Here is an 18,749-nt window from a genome sequence, read left to right as displayed (position 1 = left end):
GTAATTGCGCACACCTAATTGAATTTACAGAATGAGACTAAGCAAGCCAAGAATTGTGTAAGGCGCTTTACAATTTGTTAAACAAATACCATTTCGAGCAATAATAGTGCTTTTTATAGATACTCCAGCTTGTAGGATCATTTTTATATAGAACTGTCGAAATAAATAAAAAAGCTGAGTAAAAACTTGAAAGTCTTTAAGCTGACAGTAATTGGATTTAAGTGTGCTGACGAAGAGCATAGAGTATAGTTAGGATTAGATTGCATGTATCTCTGAGTACACATAGTACCATAAATAAAATTTAAAGAGCGGGTTGCAAGCCCATTTTCTCATTGAATACCTGCCATGCAGGGAAATTCAATATTTTTCTTCATTTTATGTAGTAAGCCAACGTGCAACGCCATAACAGTCCGAAACACATTTTGACATTATTAAAATCGAAACTATTTAGGTCATTTGGGCAATGGCTTGGGTTAACGTTACCCAATCTTCGGTGAGGCAAATGCATATTTACAACACTTTAACCTTGAGATTTATATGGATTATATGCAAAAATGTCTGTCAGATATACCCATGGGTCATGGCACTCCGCCACTCGGGCAGGAAAATTCATGCGAGAGAAAAATCCATGAAAATGCACTAAAGTGGAGGAAACAAGCAACTCACGTAAGCCGAATGGTGCTGCGGTTGCACCTGTTTTGGCATGTCTGAAAATTCCTGGAAACAAATGTAATAAAAACTAGCCGTAATACACGCGCACACACATACACAGCCAGGACCCAGCACACACACTTATACACCCACACACTCACAGCGACTGGAAAGGGCTTTTATTAGCCGGAGCTTTTTGAAGAGTTTTCCGAGTTGTATTTTCTAATTTTGGCTTTGCTTTGATGGTTTGGTTTTGCGTGCTAGCCAGCACTTAAAGATTTCTTAATGAAAGCAATTTTTTGTTTTATTTCAAATTTGTAGCCGCTTTTAATTTGTTTTTTTTTAGTGCCCAGTTAGACGTATTTGTAATTTATGCTCCTAAGACCTTTGCCTGATTTAAAGTATCTTGCAAATCAGTTAAGAAACGATACAAAAAGTTAGGTACGAAAAAGTTTTACTTACCAATTGAACAGGTAGTACCAACATCATTTTTATAAACTTATCTATTCATAAATAGACAAATTGCAAATATTTAAAGACGTGTTTTACTTAACCCTTTAAACTTTTGTTTATTTTATAAATATACCTGTCGATTCGGCAATTCGCTTACACTTTCATGTACATGTGATGCTTACAAATATTCATTAATATTGGTATTTGATAAGTTTATATGTGTGTGTGTGATAGCGATTTCAACATAACCGATATACTTTGTATTTAACAATTTAATTTTGTCTGGAAATATACATTTAGCTATATTAAATGGAGCATTATCCGCACTAAATCGTGAGATTAATTCGCGCATTAAATTTACGGCTTGCCTATACTTTTTATATTACCTTTAAATGTAGGATAAATTAATGGATTGTTTGTTGAAGTTTAACCATACAAGGGAACGCATTAAACAAATTTCAATTTTAGAATGTTGAATAATTGATATGTATTTTGTTGAACGAGGCAAATATTGTTAAACATTTTAAATGGGTTCATAATATATCAGGAGCAAACAAGCTGGGTATGTATCAAAACATTTTGAATGGTTTTAGTTTTAAAAAAACACAGCCAGCTGCTGAGCTTATTGATTTATTTCTGTTTTTACATTAAGCTTTTGGCGGTTTTAAATTTGTTTAGCAGTTTTACGATATAGTTAGGTATACCGGTTTATATTTACTCAATTATATCTTCCAACATCTCTTGGATTTCCTAATAATAATAAATTTAAAATGAAACGATAAATCAAACCTCTGGTTTATACAAGTGTTATAATACATAGCCCCTTGCCATCTCCGATCTCTTTATCTGCTAGAGTTATACACAAAAAACGTTGTAATTCGTCTATATACATGTGCCGTACTTGAAGTGCAAACTGCGATATTTTACAAAGGTTGCTCTGCAGGCTGAACTCGAACCAACTAGAATCCAACTGCTGGATAGTCGCGCGATTGGGAATTAGGATTTAGGAAGCCTAGTTTGCTTACTGGCTACAGCTGGATTTGATATATGTAATTTCGCGTCGACGAACTTTAACTAAAAGCAGCCGCAACGAGCCATAAATCAGCACCAAGCGGCGTTTGGCATTGACAAACTCAATCATCATTGCACTGCCACAGACCGTGGCTCTAGCTCCAACTTTGGCTCCAGCTCCAGCTGCAGCTCCGTCTCTGGCAGCAAGTCCAGATTTAGCACTGACTCCATGTCCATGTCAACTCGGCGTCTGTGTCAAACATGCGTCAGTGTTTGTGGCGGCAGTGTCATCCGAGCTTCCCGCATTACTCCCGCCGTCGCCAGTGACACAGCCACTGCCACAGCCAGTGGCAGGAGCAGGAGCAGCACTCCGCCGAGGTCCTGGCGCCGAGTCCCAGCTGCGGAGTTTCCGTAAATGCTGTCAATGCTCTCCGCACTCAGACTCAAATCGGCTGCGGGAAGAGGAGACACACTCGTATGTTAATGGCATGGCTGGGCAGCAGCGGAAATTGGATAAGACTTTTGAGTGAACTGATTAGCTGGTCTGGTCGGGCTTATCCCCAAATTGTTTGGGAAGAGATTGACCTGCTCTTGGTTTAGGTCCAGAATCACAGGTACTTTTAAGTGATCGATTAAGTGCATTCTTAGCTGCGCAACTGATTTTACACTCCTGCATACTCATATTGAAACATTATAAAGACTCAATTTAAGCCAAAGAAAAGGTAATTCCCTTTCCACCAATTAAATCGATAAAAACGCAGAGCACGGAATTCAACTTTCGGCCACCAGCGAATAAGAACGAATTTATTTGATTGTGGCCAAGTATTTACAAATCATTAAATGGCCATAATGCCAAGCCGAGCGTGTTTATTGATATACAATTACTCCGCAAAGGACGAGAAACTTTTACCTGCTACCTGCCCCAAAAAGTATGCTACGATTTGCCGCTCTGCTCAGTTCGCCGTATCCCACATCCCTCACTTTTTGTGGGTCTTTCCGCTTTGCAAATTAGTGTGAAAATCTGTTAAACAGAGGCGGGGGTGTGGGATTGTGGGGGCTGGCCCCCTTTTTTATGGCTTTCGTCCCGTCTCAAGTGGCCTGTTAAGCTGGACCCAAACCGCAGGGCAAATGCTTGAAATATGGCCCATAACCCTAATCGGCACGCCGCACTCGCCGCAAGCCCTTCCATTTCCATTTCCTTTTACCTTCTTTTGGCTCTCTTACTCTTACTCTTTCTCTTACCTTTTCTTTTGCCCGGATTTTCCATATCCTCGCCACTGTGCTCCTGGGCCCTGGCCGGATGATGCGACTCCGAGCTTTTCGTCCGCTTTTTGCCTGCGCCAACGAGAAATGATCGAATTGCGGTTGAGTTTAGGAGCCGTGTATCTTTAAATTACTGCCGAAAAGGATTCGAGTTTAGAATGCATATTCATAATACCCTGTCGCTGTTTGTCGCTGAACACAACCCCACTCCCAGAACTTTCACTCTGACCTCAACCACACTTCCACTCGTCTGCCAGCATTCACCTGATCCGTGGCGTTGACGATTTGAAACGGATTTGCATGGCGTATGCATTATTTATGCGTTTTTTCCTCGCCTTCCACTCGCTCAGCAACAGCTTTATATTTCCCATGATTCCTGCCACGCCCCCACGCCAGCTCATCTTAAATTTATGCCAAGTGGCTATTAAATTTTCCTTCTCTCGCGCTCCATCTCGTCTACTTCACCCGAAAGGCTGCTGTTGGGTGGCACAGTTGGAAAGCAGGGTATTCGGCGTGCCAAACTCCTGCCCACGTCGGCGTACATCCAGCATTTTATCTTCTAACCTAGAAGGTACTGTCGAGTTGTTGTGCCACTCACCTTTGTGCCGCGCCTCAAAGTTCTCCACATAGTTGACGGCATTGGGGGGAATTCCTGTGGGCGATAGAACTCCGATCCTTAGCGCATCTGCACTATATAATGGGTTCTGGCAACTACTTACGATACAGCTTAATTGTGCCGTCCGTGTCGCCAAGGGAATTCTTCGCCACGCAACGGTAGGATCCAAATTCGGCCTGTGTAAGAGGATTTATGTGGAGTCGCATCGAGTTGCGATAGCCGCCGATTTCCGTGACATTCGCCGAGTATTTGCCACCTGCGCTTGGAGGGAGGGCGTTTGATTTCCGAGTTAATATTTCATTAAAATAATAAACTAATTAATATATAATTGAAATTTTGCCTTATTTAATAATTAAATGCATGTCACGCGCACAACGACCGTAAGTACGGGCGGGCAAAAGTTTCAACAATGTTGCTGACAGGCATAAATTTATGCACGAACTCATGTCACACCGCAGGCCGAGATCAGGAGGGCTGTGTGTGTGTGTGTGTTTGTGTTTGTGTGTGGGGCTGATTCGGTTTTTCTGGTGTCAATTAAAATCTGCCAGAAACAAAATAGTAAATTAATTTAATTTCCAGTTATGACAACGACTGCGAATCCAGCCAGCCAGCCAGCCAGCCAGCCAGCCAGCCAACCAGGAAACCGCTTCTTCGAGCCATCGCATTGCCACTTTCAACGACAGGATGAAACCGCTGCCGTGCGGTCCTGTCGACCGAGTATACATCCGTGTTAGTGCCGCGACTAAATCAGCTAATTAACAACTTTTTCGGTGTGTCTGCGTCTGTCGCGAGCAGCTTGCACTCGGCGGTCATCAGTTTGTTAGTCGGTAGTAGTTGGCGCTCCGGCGGGAACTGACAACTTTTACTTCCTCCAAGGGATTGGCGGCCAGGAGTCTGATTTGGCTTCGGGCTTCGGTCTGCGGGCTGTTGGCTTAGTGCTAATGTGCTAATGTGGTCGTCACGGTTTATGACCTCTTAAATGTCCCTTAGCACTCACCGAATGTGAGGTAATAAAATGTGGGCACTCAATTTAAATAGATAACTTTATGTGATGCGACAAATTGTTCACTAAAATTATATACATATTTGAGAGTTTTTTGAAGTGGCCTTTCTAAATGCTTGAACATTGAATATATTATCCTTACATCGTAATATTACAATTATCAATGTATCTCATGGATTGTTTCTTGCACTTTTGCCTTGCCCACCAAATGGTTCGATTCGATTGGAGTTGGGATGTAAGTTTATCTTGTATTACTTCTGACTTCTCACCTGGTGGCACAATCTCTCCGCGTTCCCTGGTCCAGTAGTTGATCGACTTGGGATATGCCTCCGACTCGCAGTCCAAAGTGACGCCCTTTCCCTCTACAGCGCCAATCAGTTGGTTTTGAACAGTGATCATCGGCGGAACTGGAATCGAAGTTACAAAGTAGTTACAAGCCTAAAAGTTCAGAGTGTTTTGTGGCTACTCACAGTGCACAACTAGTGTTATCCTTTTGCTCACCGAGGGCGGCACTCCGTTGGAGGCGATGCACAAGTAGGCTCCCATGTGATGGCGCCTAACATTCGGTATTACTAGATCGGTGCCTTCGATGCTCATTACTGAAATATAAATGGAAATTAAACCTTAATTTTAAGCAAATTGTTAAATATTTCCCCTTTTTCCCGAACAATAAACTTGAACACGTTAAGGAGCTTATTTCCTGTCCGAGAAGTTTGACATCAAAAATAATTCAGATCGTTTATTGGCTCTAATTTCCTGCAGAAAAGCCCTAAGTTGGATAACCGGAAGAACACAGTTGTAATTACCTCCAAGCGAGAAAAGTGCGAACAAAACTTTGCCATTATTGCAGTAATAATAACCTTTTTCTAAGCTCTGCAGCAAATGTGTGGAACTTCAGTGCTGCGCATTCCACAAAAGTTCGTTGCAACTCAACAAAATTATAAATACCAGATGCTGGTGACTTTTATGGCGTTGCTCAACGCTTTCGTGCCCCAAACAAACACAAACATCCTGTTATCATGGCCGGGTCGAGATTGTATTATATAAACGCCATTGGAGGTGGTTTAGGCCGGTAGCACCGCAGACGGCGATACGAATGAATGTGGTACTGTTTGGGTGCGCCGGAAACGGAAGTGCTGGCTAGTTTGCGCTTGATATTGTTGGGTAAGGTTGTGGCACATAATAATATGCGGATTTTTCGTTTATTGATTTGGGCTTTTGAGCCACGGGTCCATTTTAGCCCGACCGAGTCGCTTATTAGCCGAATACCACGGCCAGTTTACATTTTTTCTGTTTTTGTGCTTTTTGTGTGCGGTTCCGACGGTTCACAGTGCGGTCATTAAACGTAATAGCCACGAAATACGTGTAATTTTGTTTGAGCCCGCCACGGCATAAAACTTTACTTCTGTTCGGCCGATTTCATTTTATTTCAGAGCAGCGACGAACACGTAACGAAATAATCAAATTTCAAATGAAACAAACTTTGTCCACGGAAACAAAAGGGCGCTTCCAAAAATATAGCAATTGCAAGTGGAATGAGAAATACTCTTTGGTGGGAAAGCTTTCATTACTTGAACAATGTATTAATACAATTTTATAAGTGGTTTTGCTACTCTACCTATTCCTAATTAAGTAAAAAATTATAAATTCCAAAGTTATTCTCTCGCACTAACTTAAAATACTATTTTCAACATTGTTGCTTGAAACTTATTATTTATTTAAAGGTAGTACCTATATCGAGAGCGTTAGGCTATGGAAATTTGATGGTAACGCTGCCATATTATAAACTCTTCATCGCCGACAAACTTTTTGCCCCCGCTGACTTCCAATCTAGTCTAGCCCTCTGACTTGCCGCACACAGGCACACACGAATGAGTCCTGGGAAATGGAAGTGGAAAGCCCCACTTTTCCATGGGCAGTGCAGGTGCCGGACAGGAAGCAGACTCGTTTGGCCGAGAAAGGGCTGAATTGGGTGGCAGCCATTTAAGCCCCGGCGAAAAGGTCATTTCGCCAGCTTTTTGTTCTCTTTATGCTGATTTTTTGCATCCTCTCATTTAGCCGTATGAGTTTTTTCCGTTTGCTGTTTTGGGGGTTTTTCAGGTTTTCCGGGGATCTTTTCTGCAGCACCTTTGATTTCAGTTCATTTATATTATTGCATTGTGTGGTCTATGGTGCACATACACTTTTTTCCGTTTTCCTTTTCAACATTAATGCATTGCGGCCCAATAACATTTTCGGTCATAAAGTTAATTCCTTTTTTAATAAAATAAAACGTATGCTACAAATGTTTGCATACTTGTTTAAAGTATTATTCAATATTAACGCTGTAAAGGTTATAGATTTTCTTTAAATATTTTAAAAAAACTTTACATAGAGCTCTTTTTAAATACCAAACTGTGTACAAACTCGATTTTGGTGCTGCAAACTTTCCAAATTGAATTTGCAACTCCTCTCAACGGGCGAATACTTCAAGGCCAATTAGCAAATCTGGTCCGCTCCAACCGCCAGTTCGCCACCACCAATGATCGGCCCCTAACCATTTGCTAATTCTGTCAGTCAGACGTCATCATCATCATCAACGGCCAAACGACCAACCGGACAACTGAAGGGAACACAGCTCTGCATGCTGGCCACTCTGCAGTCTGCATGTGCAGGTGGCATGGCCACGAACTGGGATTGCCACCCATCGAGCCTGCCATGCTGGCAATGCTGGCACCAACCACTCGATAGCCTTGGGCAGGACTCTCTAGGCCGAGTCCTGCCTGCAGCTACAACTGGTGATGGCCAACTGGGCTGCCTCTACCGCTGCCTTTTTGTGTAAAAGTACTCCAAAATGTTGGATGGCAGGGCTCATTCAGGCTGCGGAGTCGGGAACAACAGCACAGGTACTTACAAATCAGAAGGGTGGGCAGCAGGGGTTGGCCCAGCTGTACCGTGAGAAACGGAAATAAAAGCTATCAGCAAACTGAACCAGCATGGAAAGCAGCTCAAACTTTGGGTTAGAGCCTAAAATGTTTGTGTACCCATATAAGGAAACAGCTATGTTGCATAGAAGACATTGATTCAAAGTCGAAAACTCGAAAAGGTTTAAAACAGATTGGTAAGTTATTTTAAAATACTTATTAAGAACCTTATGCATGTCCGTAATTAATTAAGTACTTGTGCAAATGGACTGTAATACTATTAAACTAGAAGAAAATATGGCGAATCGAAAACTGGCCATTGATTTTCCTATTACTTTCTCTTTAATTACTATTATTATTAAATATGATATTATAAAATATGATATATAATATACCCTCATTAATGGTTGCATTTCCAGCATTCTCCAGTGAAAGTTAATCCACTTTATGCATCACCCAGCCATTATATCTGGAACTATAACCAAGTACTCTTTCACGACCACTTGTGGAGAAAGAAGTATCATAACTCCCATATATTCCTTGCATATTCGATAAACATATATGTAAACTTTTTAGCAATATTTAGACTGCGCTTAAATTGTTTGCAGTGCAGTAGCCCGGTAGCCCAAAATACAAGCCTCAACTTACCCTCCTCTCCGGTGGCCAGCTCGATGGGCACTCCACTTTCGCGTCGCCATGTAATTGTCGGCTCTGGCGAACCGGTAGCAGCGCATTTGAGCGTCACGTTACTGCCCTCGCGAACGACCATGTCCGTGCTCGTAGGATAATCTAGGATATCCGGCGGTACTGCAGCCATCGGCCATCGGATTGCCATCGAGGTCGGCAGACGTTTGTCGCGGTTAGATAATATTTATAGCAAACATTACAAAAAGGCCACATGTGAGAAGACAGAGGGAAATGCAAAAGAGCGCGGATCAGAGAAAGCGTTTTAAATAATTTAAGTTTGTAATTCTTCATTTAAATAATTAGCTCGGACTGTACAGGTCGGCGGCAATGGCAGTGATTCATTCGGACCCCCCGCCACCACCAAAGGATACTCCCGCTTGCATTCGATGTCCTGGCGGAATGGTAAGCTCGCTCCTCGCGTTCTCCTTTGTTTTAAGGACAAACTTTTCGCATGTCCTGAAACACACAAATTATTACAGCCATAGCTGCGGTAAGGACAACGGACAACGGACAACGGACAACGGACAGCAGAACGGACGGACACCCACAGCGGACAACCTATGAACCGTGAAAACGTAATAATGGCAGGGCAGGAGAAGCGAGTGGTGGAACACGGGGCTGGTCCCCGGAATGTATGCATATAATATCCCGCAATTATGTGGTCGGTAAATGACCAAAAAATGTGCTGGTGTTGACAAACAGCTTGTTAAGCTCGGCAGCGAGTGAGTCAGTCTGTGCGCCACTGGCCGGTGACCACTGGATGGTCATTAAGTGGCCAAGGTTAGCCTGGGAGCGGGAAAATTGCAGCCCCAGAAAACTGGTTACCCGGGTGGTGGTGGCTCTGTGGCTCTGCGGCTCTGTGTCGTTCTGCGTTCACGAATCCATTCTGAACCTTCCGAAAACAAGGTGGGGCATGGTAAGTGAAACCCCCGATGGCTGCCCCATAGCAAGACGATTGTCATACGAGTTTCATATTATGCCAGAGATTGAATTAAAGCTGGTATCTTGTGTCGCTAAACAAAATTTTGAAATGTGCATTTTTCATCTGCTCGAATGTCGCAACGGCCGGCAGTCATGTGAGTTTAAGCTCGTCCTGCGTCCACATCCTGAATGAGGGTACGTGAGTGTGCGGAATACGGCACAGTGGACAAGAGGGCAGGCACTGGAAATCGGAAAAGGTGAGAGCTCTGCCGCTTCCGCTACGGTTTGTCGTCGACTATTTAACTGCACTCGGTCACGAAAATCATCAGGAGGCGACCACCACCGTCCATGGGCCACCCTCCACTCGTTCGAAACTCGAACGTTTCCCGTGGCCGATTTTCGATTTTCCGCCTACCCTCGAATTCCCCTCGAAACCATTTCATGCGGCTTACAGTGGGTCGAAAAGGGGTTTTCTGAAGACTAAATATACCCACGTATACCGAATACCTACTGGGGTCCAAAATAATTACCATTATGGCAACCATATAAGCATTCAAACTATTTTGATTACATTGCAAAACTCTCGAAAATAAATTTACATAAGTTTTTCGATTTTTCTAAAAATTTTAAATGCTTACATGGAAAATAATTTAATAATATTTTTTAATATTTAAATTTCTCGTATGCAATTAACTTTGACCCACTGTGCAGCGCCCGCTGATTATCCAGTGCAAATACACACAGTTGATTATACTTTTTCGTGTTTGCCGGTGAATGCCGCGCCGACTGCAATGGTGGCTAAAATATTTAGCGCTTTGATTTAGATTTGCCAGCGAGAGGTATTTAGGCAGTTCAGTGGGCAGCTGGGAACGGTCAACGAACAACGGGCAATGGGGCAACGGAGAGTGGCCAATGGCCAATGGGGAATGGGGAATGGGGCCAGACCACAAATGGACAGCCCCAATGTGCGCGGCGAACACTTCGTGGGCTGGCAGCGTTTCTTACGATGCCTCCACTCACTGCTGCTGCGTTGCCGTTTTAATTCAAAATCAACAGTTTCTGCGGTTCAGTGGACGGTTAAACATGTTTAAGCACTCGCTCCGCTGGCGGAGTTGCTGGGGAATTTTGGGGGGGGGAGCGCCGAATTAGCAAGTGGAATTTAATAAGCCAACCTGGCGGCGCAGGTACGTTTTGTTCAACTCAGTTCTTCTTTTTGCCATTTAATTTTTTAATATTTTTGTTTCACGGAATACGGCTCGAACAATGGGAGTTCCAGTCCGGGCAACGAGGCGTATGATTGTTTGACAACCATAACGTAATGGGCAAAAAACAGTCCACTTACCCACAACATCGAGGTAGCCCATCTGGCTTTTCATCGGATCCGTGTTGATTTGGCACATGTACCTGAGATATTACCAATTACCAATTATAATGAACCATCTCTCAATTCACATAATGTGCATACCAGCCTTTGTCCGACTCCTTAATGTCCTTAATGCGCATTGTCCAGGTTTTGTGCTCCGAGTTGGCAATGCCAATGCGTTGGTTTTTTGTGATAACGTGGTTCTGTATCGTTAAAATAGTTTGTGTGTCGACCCGAAGCCACGCAACCTGTGTCCAAAAAAATGTATTATATTTAAAGTTTTTGCAATATGCTATATAGTTAATTAAAAAATATGAAGTTTAATGGGGTAATGAGCGGTTATCTATCACTTAAGATAATATTAAGTAAGATGTCCAAAGACGTTTCATTCAGCCAAACATTGTTTTATTGTAATTGGAAGCATATTTTACATGGCTGCATTACCCGTCAAAAAATGTTTAAAATATCTTACATACTTGGATTCTATTTTGTGTGTAAAGTTTTAATAATCACGGGGATAAAGCTTTCAAAAAATAGAGGCAGGACTATAACAATTGTCGCACCTAACTATAGTTATATAACTGTAATCAAATTCCTGCGATATCATTATCTAGCAAAAAGTTGCTATTACACCGCGTCATCATGAATGAAAGTCCCAAATTGAACACACATAACTGGCATGCAACGCTGTTCAATTATACACAAAAAATCTATTCCCAGAACTATTCAAGAAATTTTAACCCACACGCACACTTAGCCGCACAGTCCCATGGAAAAGCTCGTAATTGTACAATTACCCAGGTAAATTATTATGCGATAAAGCACGCAGCTTGTAAGTTAAAAAGCTGAAATATTTTGAATATGGGTAGCATATTTACCCCTTTTACATAAACCCTCGCATGTGAAAATGAACTGGGGCCCATTTCCCATTTCCCATTCCCAGTTCCATTAGGCCAACATGTCAACACGTAGAACTATTTGACTTATTTGTGAAACCGCATATTTAAGTGTGCACATAAATAAATTAAACACTGGCTAATATCCAGTCGTTCAATCGAAGGCTAATGAAATATTTTCGGTCAAATTGAATTTCGGGTTTGTTTTGGGTCCCAGAGCCCTGTCAGCATAAAGTAAGTAATTACACCCAAGTGCCTGCTCAATTATCTTTGAGCGGAACATTGCTTAATTGTGCACGGCACTGACTGAGGGATGGCCTTGTCCTCCACATTCCTGCTTTCCATTCCCCTCTACACAAACAGGATGCGAAGTTGGGCCGGGCCGGGAGGACAAAGCTTTCCACTTCAATGGAGATCTACTCGTACATTTGCTGTTACCTGGCGGAAAGCTGGATGAGGATGCGGATACAGATACAGATACAGATACACTGGCTCCCCCATCGAGACAAACGAATGCAAATGCAAACACAAATAAAAACACAGACACTCGGGGGGGAGAAAAGGACTCCCACTTTGGGATCCGGAGTACGGAGTCCGGAGTCCGGACTCGCTTAACACGTCCTCATTCATATTTCAATTACTTTTTATGTGATTTTCGCTTTTGTCATCCAGTAAGCCCGGCATATCCCTATTTATGTTTTTATTTTCACTTTCATTCCGACTGTCATTCAACTCTTGTTGCCCGCTTTTGGGTGTCGAGATTTGGTCTTTGAGATTACACGGCTCATCGGGATGGAGATGGGGATGGTGATGGAGATGGGGATGCAGATGGGGATGGTAAAATGTTAATGAATATTAATGCGGCCGGTTTCGGTTTTGTGGCTGCTTATTGAGTGTGTAATTGAGCCCATGGCTTCAGCGCCGAGGATGCGGATGCGGATGGGGATGCGAACCGAGCTGATTTGCTAATTTAGGTTCAGTTATCAACGGATTGCTTTCCCCCGAACTGCGAACTCACCTTATAAGGCCCCAGGTCCTGGACAACGCACGTGAGGAAGGCATCACGTCCCACGGGCGCTGTCATATTCACAATTGGAGAACTAAATTTGGGATCAACTGTAATAAAGTCGAAGGATATTCGTGTTAGCGGCGCCATCCGGCTTGATTGGCAAATAATTGGAATATAATGCAATGTATGGAATATGATGACAGCTAAATAAAGATAACATTTATGTCAGATGCTGAATATTATTAGATGTGTTCGGGAAATCATCAATCGCCGAATGACGATGGATTTATTAATATCAAAAAACCACACATTTAACTAGCTCGCAAAATAACTATTTGTGAATGCCTCGCAGCAATGTATGGAATTTTCTATCAGCGCAAATCATGAAAATTGCGTGAAAATACTTATTCAATTCTGAAATAATCAAATCAATTTTGTTGATAAATGCTTAACATAAAAACATGAATGTATACGACCCCGTTAAAAAAGCTGCAAATATTAATCGTTCTGTGTCAAGTAATTATATTTAAGAATTTGTTTATAGACTTTTTATAGACTGACTTACCTATGACTTCCGCTGGCACCTCCACTCTCTGAGGATTACATTGTTGACTCATCAGGATTAGAAGCAGAATTACATTTAACACACAGGTTTGCATACGATATTGACAGCAGTTTGATTGCATTTTGAATATATGGGCTTTACTTTCTTTGATTGGATTGATTAGTGACCGGAAACCATGAAGTTGTCTTATCGGATATTTCCTTTAAAGCTAGTCTAGGAAATCAAGTAAAGTGGTAGCATTGTTTTCTTATCAGTATTTATTTATATAATTTTCTTAGGACTATGTGTAATTCTATAATGGATCTAAGGCTGCGATAATGAGGTGTCAGGACAGAAACAAGAAGTGCAGATCCTTTCCTTCCCACTCCTGCTAATCCCCAGCACCTGTAACCGCTCGAGAATCTGGAGGAGGGTCGAGTGGGCAATATCCGCGCGCCTCGTAATTGGCAGTCATTAGCGCGCCTCTAATGGCATCAACTTCTGGCCATTGCTGTTGCTATTTATATTTATGCGTGTAAACAGGCAACAGGGCAAAGTTCAACAAAAAGTACTTGAAAACAGAATCAAAACTACGAAACAATGGCAAACAATAATCGCGATGCCGGTTGAAAATACGCCAAATTAAAAGTTTCAAGTTTAAATCCGACCCGTAGAGCCAACGTCCTTCCTCTCCGGAGTCCGGAGTCCGGACTCCGGACGTATCCTGCACCACCGGGCCGAGCTCAGCATATTTCCTTTTACGGCCGGAGAACAGCGCTTTTGGCTTATTTTGCGTGTTTGGCCTGTGTAAATTGTGCAGGCGAACAGCTGCCAGAAATTAACTACCAACCTGCAACTATCTTCTGTGGAAAAGGTGTTGCATGCCCTGCCTCTCTGGCACTCTGCTCATTTCATTTTAGCCAGCTCCGTTTTGTTTTACGGCTCTTAAGCGTGGCCGGTGGGCCAAACCTGTTTACGGAACGGAAATGAAGTGTTTCGTTGGCAGCCGCATCGCTGCGAGCTCGTAAATAAAGCATCAAATCGTGCATCTTTACGGACCTCTGATGGATCCGAAATAGTTGGGCTTAATGCCAGAGTTAAGTTAAGTTCACGACAAAACTTTTGCGGGCAAACGTTTCCCAATGCAGTTGTAATCAGACTTTTGCGATTATGGTTTATTGGGCTGTGATCATGAATCGCAAAGCTTATCGGCTCCGCAGGGTAAGCCATTATAAATTCATTGCAATGGAATGGTAAGAAGTCCCAACTGATAAATTACGGTTTAAACTTATCGAAACAGAATCATGGTCTACAAAGACGTATAACAATGCATTGAGATTACCATTCACTACATTCAGCCATAATTTGTAGATCCTCACCGAAAACAAATTGGTGTAAAACACAAAAATAAAAGTTACTATCGCTTATGTGCCAGTTACTCGCTTAAATTCTCTGGTCAAGTTCTATCAATTACTTAAATTACTATTGACAAACCATATATTCCTGTACAAACTATTTTTACAGAACAATAATAGAAGGGTGCCAGACGCAGATATCAATATGTTCCAAAGTCTGCCCTTATGATTGGGGAACCTTGATTAACTTTCCAGCTGACTCGGCCATGAGTCTGAACATGCAAACGATTTCGGGCTTGAAAAAATAAAACTCTACTTTCTGGCGGCCGCAAACTGACAGGAAGCATTTTAAACTGACATTTCATTAAAATTTCTTGTTCCCCTCCTCCCTTTCAGTTCGTATTGATTTTTTCATAATTTAGCGGAATTGAAAGCAAAGTTGCCGGCATGTGTGCTATGTGTCCTTTGTCATACACAAACTCACACACACACACACACACACACACATTTAAATCCGCATTGCATGCCCAGAAAAGTAGACTACAAAAGACAACAGGCAAGCGACAGCATTGCAAATGGTTACGGGGAGGTGGTGGTGGTGGAGGTGGGGCGGCCACGGCGGTAGGCACTAAAAATGTCTAGCAAATGGGCCTGGCAATATTATTAATAATTTAGAGCATGCGGGCCACGTCAGGAGTCGGACTCGCACTCGGACTCGGACTCGGAGTCAGGGACAGGTGATGGCTCCGGCTTCAGGCCCATAGCCTGACCACAAACCGAAGCCATATCGAGGCGAGTGTGTCGAAAGTAGCTCTCCACTGCTGGTGGGTTGATATTGGATATTGATGGCGGTGCAGATCACTGATGTTTATTAATTATCAGCAGTTAAAGGGGTTTGTCTTTATAATTGATACAACGGCTTACACTGAAAAAATATCTTCTTTAGCTCACTGTTATAACCATCTCCACTATTATTTTGTTTTAAATTTTATTTTTTTCAAATATAACCAACTGTGTTTTACATCCTTTTTTAATTATAAAAACTATTTTGTAATAAATAAATGCATGGCAAGCATTTATTGAAATACTAGTACTGCATGTGAGGATACGTCGCTACAATAAAACTAAAAAAGAACTTATTGAAATTGAATTGAAACGATTTTCTAAGCAAATGAGACATTACAAAAATTGTTTTTTTTTGATTTAGCTAGTTTGAGTGTACAAATCGCCTTTAAAAATCCTTTTCCGGTAATTACGCTGTTTCAAGCCTACTAACAAGTGCCTCATATCATGGGAGTCTTCCCTGCTCAACTTATGAAAAGGCAGTCAAAAGAAAATATTTATGACAAATAATAAGAGGTGCTCATGGCAACTTTCTAGTGTGCAAGCCATATATTATTTTTATGGTTTCGGACATGCACAGGCCTCCTTTATCCAGAGCTCCTACATATGTGTATAATCAGTTGCTGAATTATAGCAAATTTTCAGCACCCGAACGGCCTGCTGTTTATATGAAGGGTCTTTGGCCATTTTCCCTTTAAACCAATAATGCTGACTTGTATAAGCCCACTGACATGTCATTCGCTATACTAGCAGACTTCTCGAGCTATACTTTAAATTCAATTTCCAGAGCAAACATTAATTAACACGTGATAAATATCCCCCTCTATCGCGATGGGACTTCGACATTTTTCAGAATTATTCGCCGTCTAGCTTTTCATTTTCATTTTTTAATCCGGCCCAGAACAGGGCAGCCCAGTTAACGGACCCTGCATAAAATTTGCATAACTCATAGTGTTCGGCTGGCGGCGCCTTCTAGAAAGCGGAGTTTCGCTTGGATTTTCACAATTTTCTCCTCCGCTCACTTGCCAGCACGGAAGTTGATTATTATCGCTTGTTATTAACAACAGCAACAACAATGGCAGGAAAAATCCGGCTCCTCACATGCCGTCCATTATGTCAAGCCGACTGGCGGTCTTGCCAACCATATCCATATGGCTCCGAGGGCAATTGGAATCCTTCTTATGCAATTGATACTGCAGCAGGCGGGGGAATTCAGATTCCAGTTTCGAATTAAGGGGATAACGAATTCACTGCAGAACAACAGGGCTTTCAATCTTGAGTCAACATGTTTTAATTTCCATAATGTATATATTTTTGGACCGCACCTGGAGCGTCAGTAAACTGCACACACGACTGTGGGCCAACTGAAATCACACAATCGAGCAGATAACAACTGATCAGAAATTATATGTAAAATGCAAATGTTAGAGAAACGCCATAAATCGAAAACAGGCACCATCGTTCCCCGGGGAAAACCACCGAATGTGGGATGTACATATTATTTCCGGTTGGGCCCAAGAGCGCTGCAACATATTTGCAACAAATGGCCAGCAGACAGCAAATTGGCATGGAGCGACGCGTCGAGGGTTAGTCCTGCGCTTTATGGATATCAATGAACTTTAAATTACAGCCGAACAGCCGTGAAACATAAAATATGCAATTGTTGCCCATGTGGCCTAAACAGTGCACTCCTGCCATACTCATGGCATACGGCCATATGAGGACACTCGTAATAAACAGCGTCGAGTGCCGCGCCAGACACATTTGTAGGCAAATTTCAGGATACACAAACGCAAACGCAAACGCAAACGAACACACGCATGCAGCTGAAATGGCAAATCATGTGACGAGCATTGACCGCGGGGGGTGGACCGATATTGTTGTTGCTTCATAAATAACTCGGGCTTTGTTTTTACTTTAAATATAATTACAGCAAACACGCAGCTGACGGCAAATGTCGCCAAAGTCGCGGCTAAATTGCCAACAAGCGGCTAAAAACGCGCGCGACTTGGCACGCGAGCGAGTTCTACTTGTTGTCGATGTGCCCGAAATCGCTGGCAAACTCTATTTTTGAATGCCTTCACAGCCAGTGATTAGAAAAGAATTCGGGTTTTCCTTCAATAGTTTTGCATGCATACTTTAATTGAACTCTGCATTTAATCTAATAGCTGCATCATAACAACCTTCTTCAAAGCATTTTCTAGGCAATCAAGTCAGGCTATCTTGTATTTTTCGTGAAACTCCAAATTGCACATGTCCTGCGGCTGAGCTGTCCGGACACCGGATGTTTTGAGAATCCTGTCGAGAAATTCGCTCAGCACAAGTCACTCATCACTCAACTTCAGCATCACTTCGATTCACTTGCAGCACGAATGCAACACTTGGCGGCAAAACACTCGCGATTCCGATTCCGATTCCGCTAGCGATTCTGCTTGCTGTTTTCCAGCAGGATCAAAGGACTCCAAGCCAACCGCACGAACCGAGCGCCGTCGATGTACTGAAGCCAGCGATTCCGAGGGCCACCAAAGTCGCGTGGAGCGACTCCCAGCGACAGCCGAGCGATGCCGAAGATGCTCCTTTGGCGAATCGTCGTCGTTTGGCGAGGGGGCGGGCGTGGGCGCCCCAGTGGGTGGGTGGTGTTTTTTAGTGGACGCCCGGGGGGTGGGCAGCGGCATCGCGAACGAATCAGACAACTGTGATTTTTGTTGTTGCTGGGCCACATTTTATTTTGCTTTTTGTTGGCGGGCGCTTTTCACTTCGTGGTGCTTCTTTTTTCCTAACATGCTCTGCGCGTGTGTGTGTGCGTGTGCTGCCCAATGGGGGGTGTGCGCTGGCAACTCACCACGATTGAAGCGCTCTCGGCTCGGTTGAACACGGATTGAATGGCATTGAAGGCCTGGGAATTTCTCTCTGCATACTTTTGGGCGCGTGAAACTGAAGGCTCGCATTTATGAATGAATTCCGTAGCCAAGGAAAGGGTTAACTCTTTTCAGTTTGTTGGAGGGTGGGGTGGGGGGAGGGGCTGTGGGTGCTAATAGTAAGTAGGTGGGTGGGATGGAAAAATGAATTGTCATTGGTCGTGGCACTTGAATATGGGATTGGGAATTATCACTTGCTTACGACTGCGATAAGGTCTGCAGACTAAACGAATACTTTGCTGGCTTAGAAAAATACTATTTATTTTGGCTTGTTGTTAGATGAAAAATAACTGAACCAATCTGCAGGACGATA

At 42.9% G+C, this 18,749-nt stretch overlaps 1 protein-coding gene across 2 annotated transcripts; it reads right to left on the bottom strand.

The window, feature by feature from the left end:
* Positions 1–1,219: 1,219 nt before the first annotated feature.
* Positions 1,220–17,996, bottom strand: LOC120458724 (limbic system-associated membrane protein). 2 transcript variants are annotated; one of them, XM_039646474.2, is made up of 12 exons: positions 17,702–17,996; positions 13,342–13,554; positions 12,786–12,883; positions 10,974–11,119; positions 10,851–10,912; positions 8,549–8,707; positions 5,468–5,596; positions 5,267–5,404; positions 4,098–4,250; positions 3,977–4,030; positions 3,358–3,450; positions 1,220–2,567 (listed from the first exon to the last, which is right to left on the bottom strand). In XM_039646474.2, exons 2-12 carry the CDS (start codon positions 13,460–13,462, stop codon positions 2,371–2,373), a joined length of 1,350 nt encoding a protein of 449 aa, XP_039502408.2. In that variant the 5' UTR covers positions 13,463–13,554; positions 17,702–17,996; the 3' UTR covers positions 1,220–2,370. The 2 variants fall into 2 exon arrangements, with proteins under 2 accessions (XP_039502408.2, XP_043861568.1); XM_044005633.1 differs by lacking the exon at positions 17,702–17,996 and adding an exon at positions 17,657–17,674.
* Positions 17,997–18,749: the final 753 nt, after the last annotated feature.

This window comes from Drosophila santomea, chromosome 2L, assembly GCF_016746245.2.
Source record: "Drosophila santomea strain STO CAGO 1482 chromosome 2L, Prin_Dsan_1.1, whole genome shotgun sequence".
Taxonomy (NCBI): Eukaryota; Metazoa; Arthropoda; class Insecta; order Diptera; family Drosophilidae; genus Drosophila; species Drosophila santomea.
Note: the sequence above shows the minus strand (reverse complement) of the source record. Positions and strands in the feature narration are given on the sequence as shown.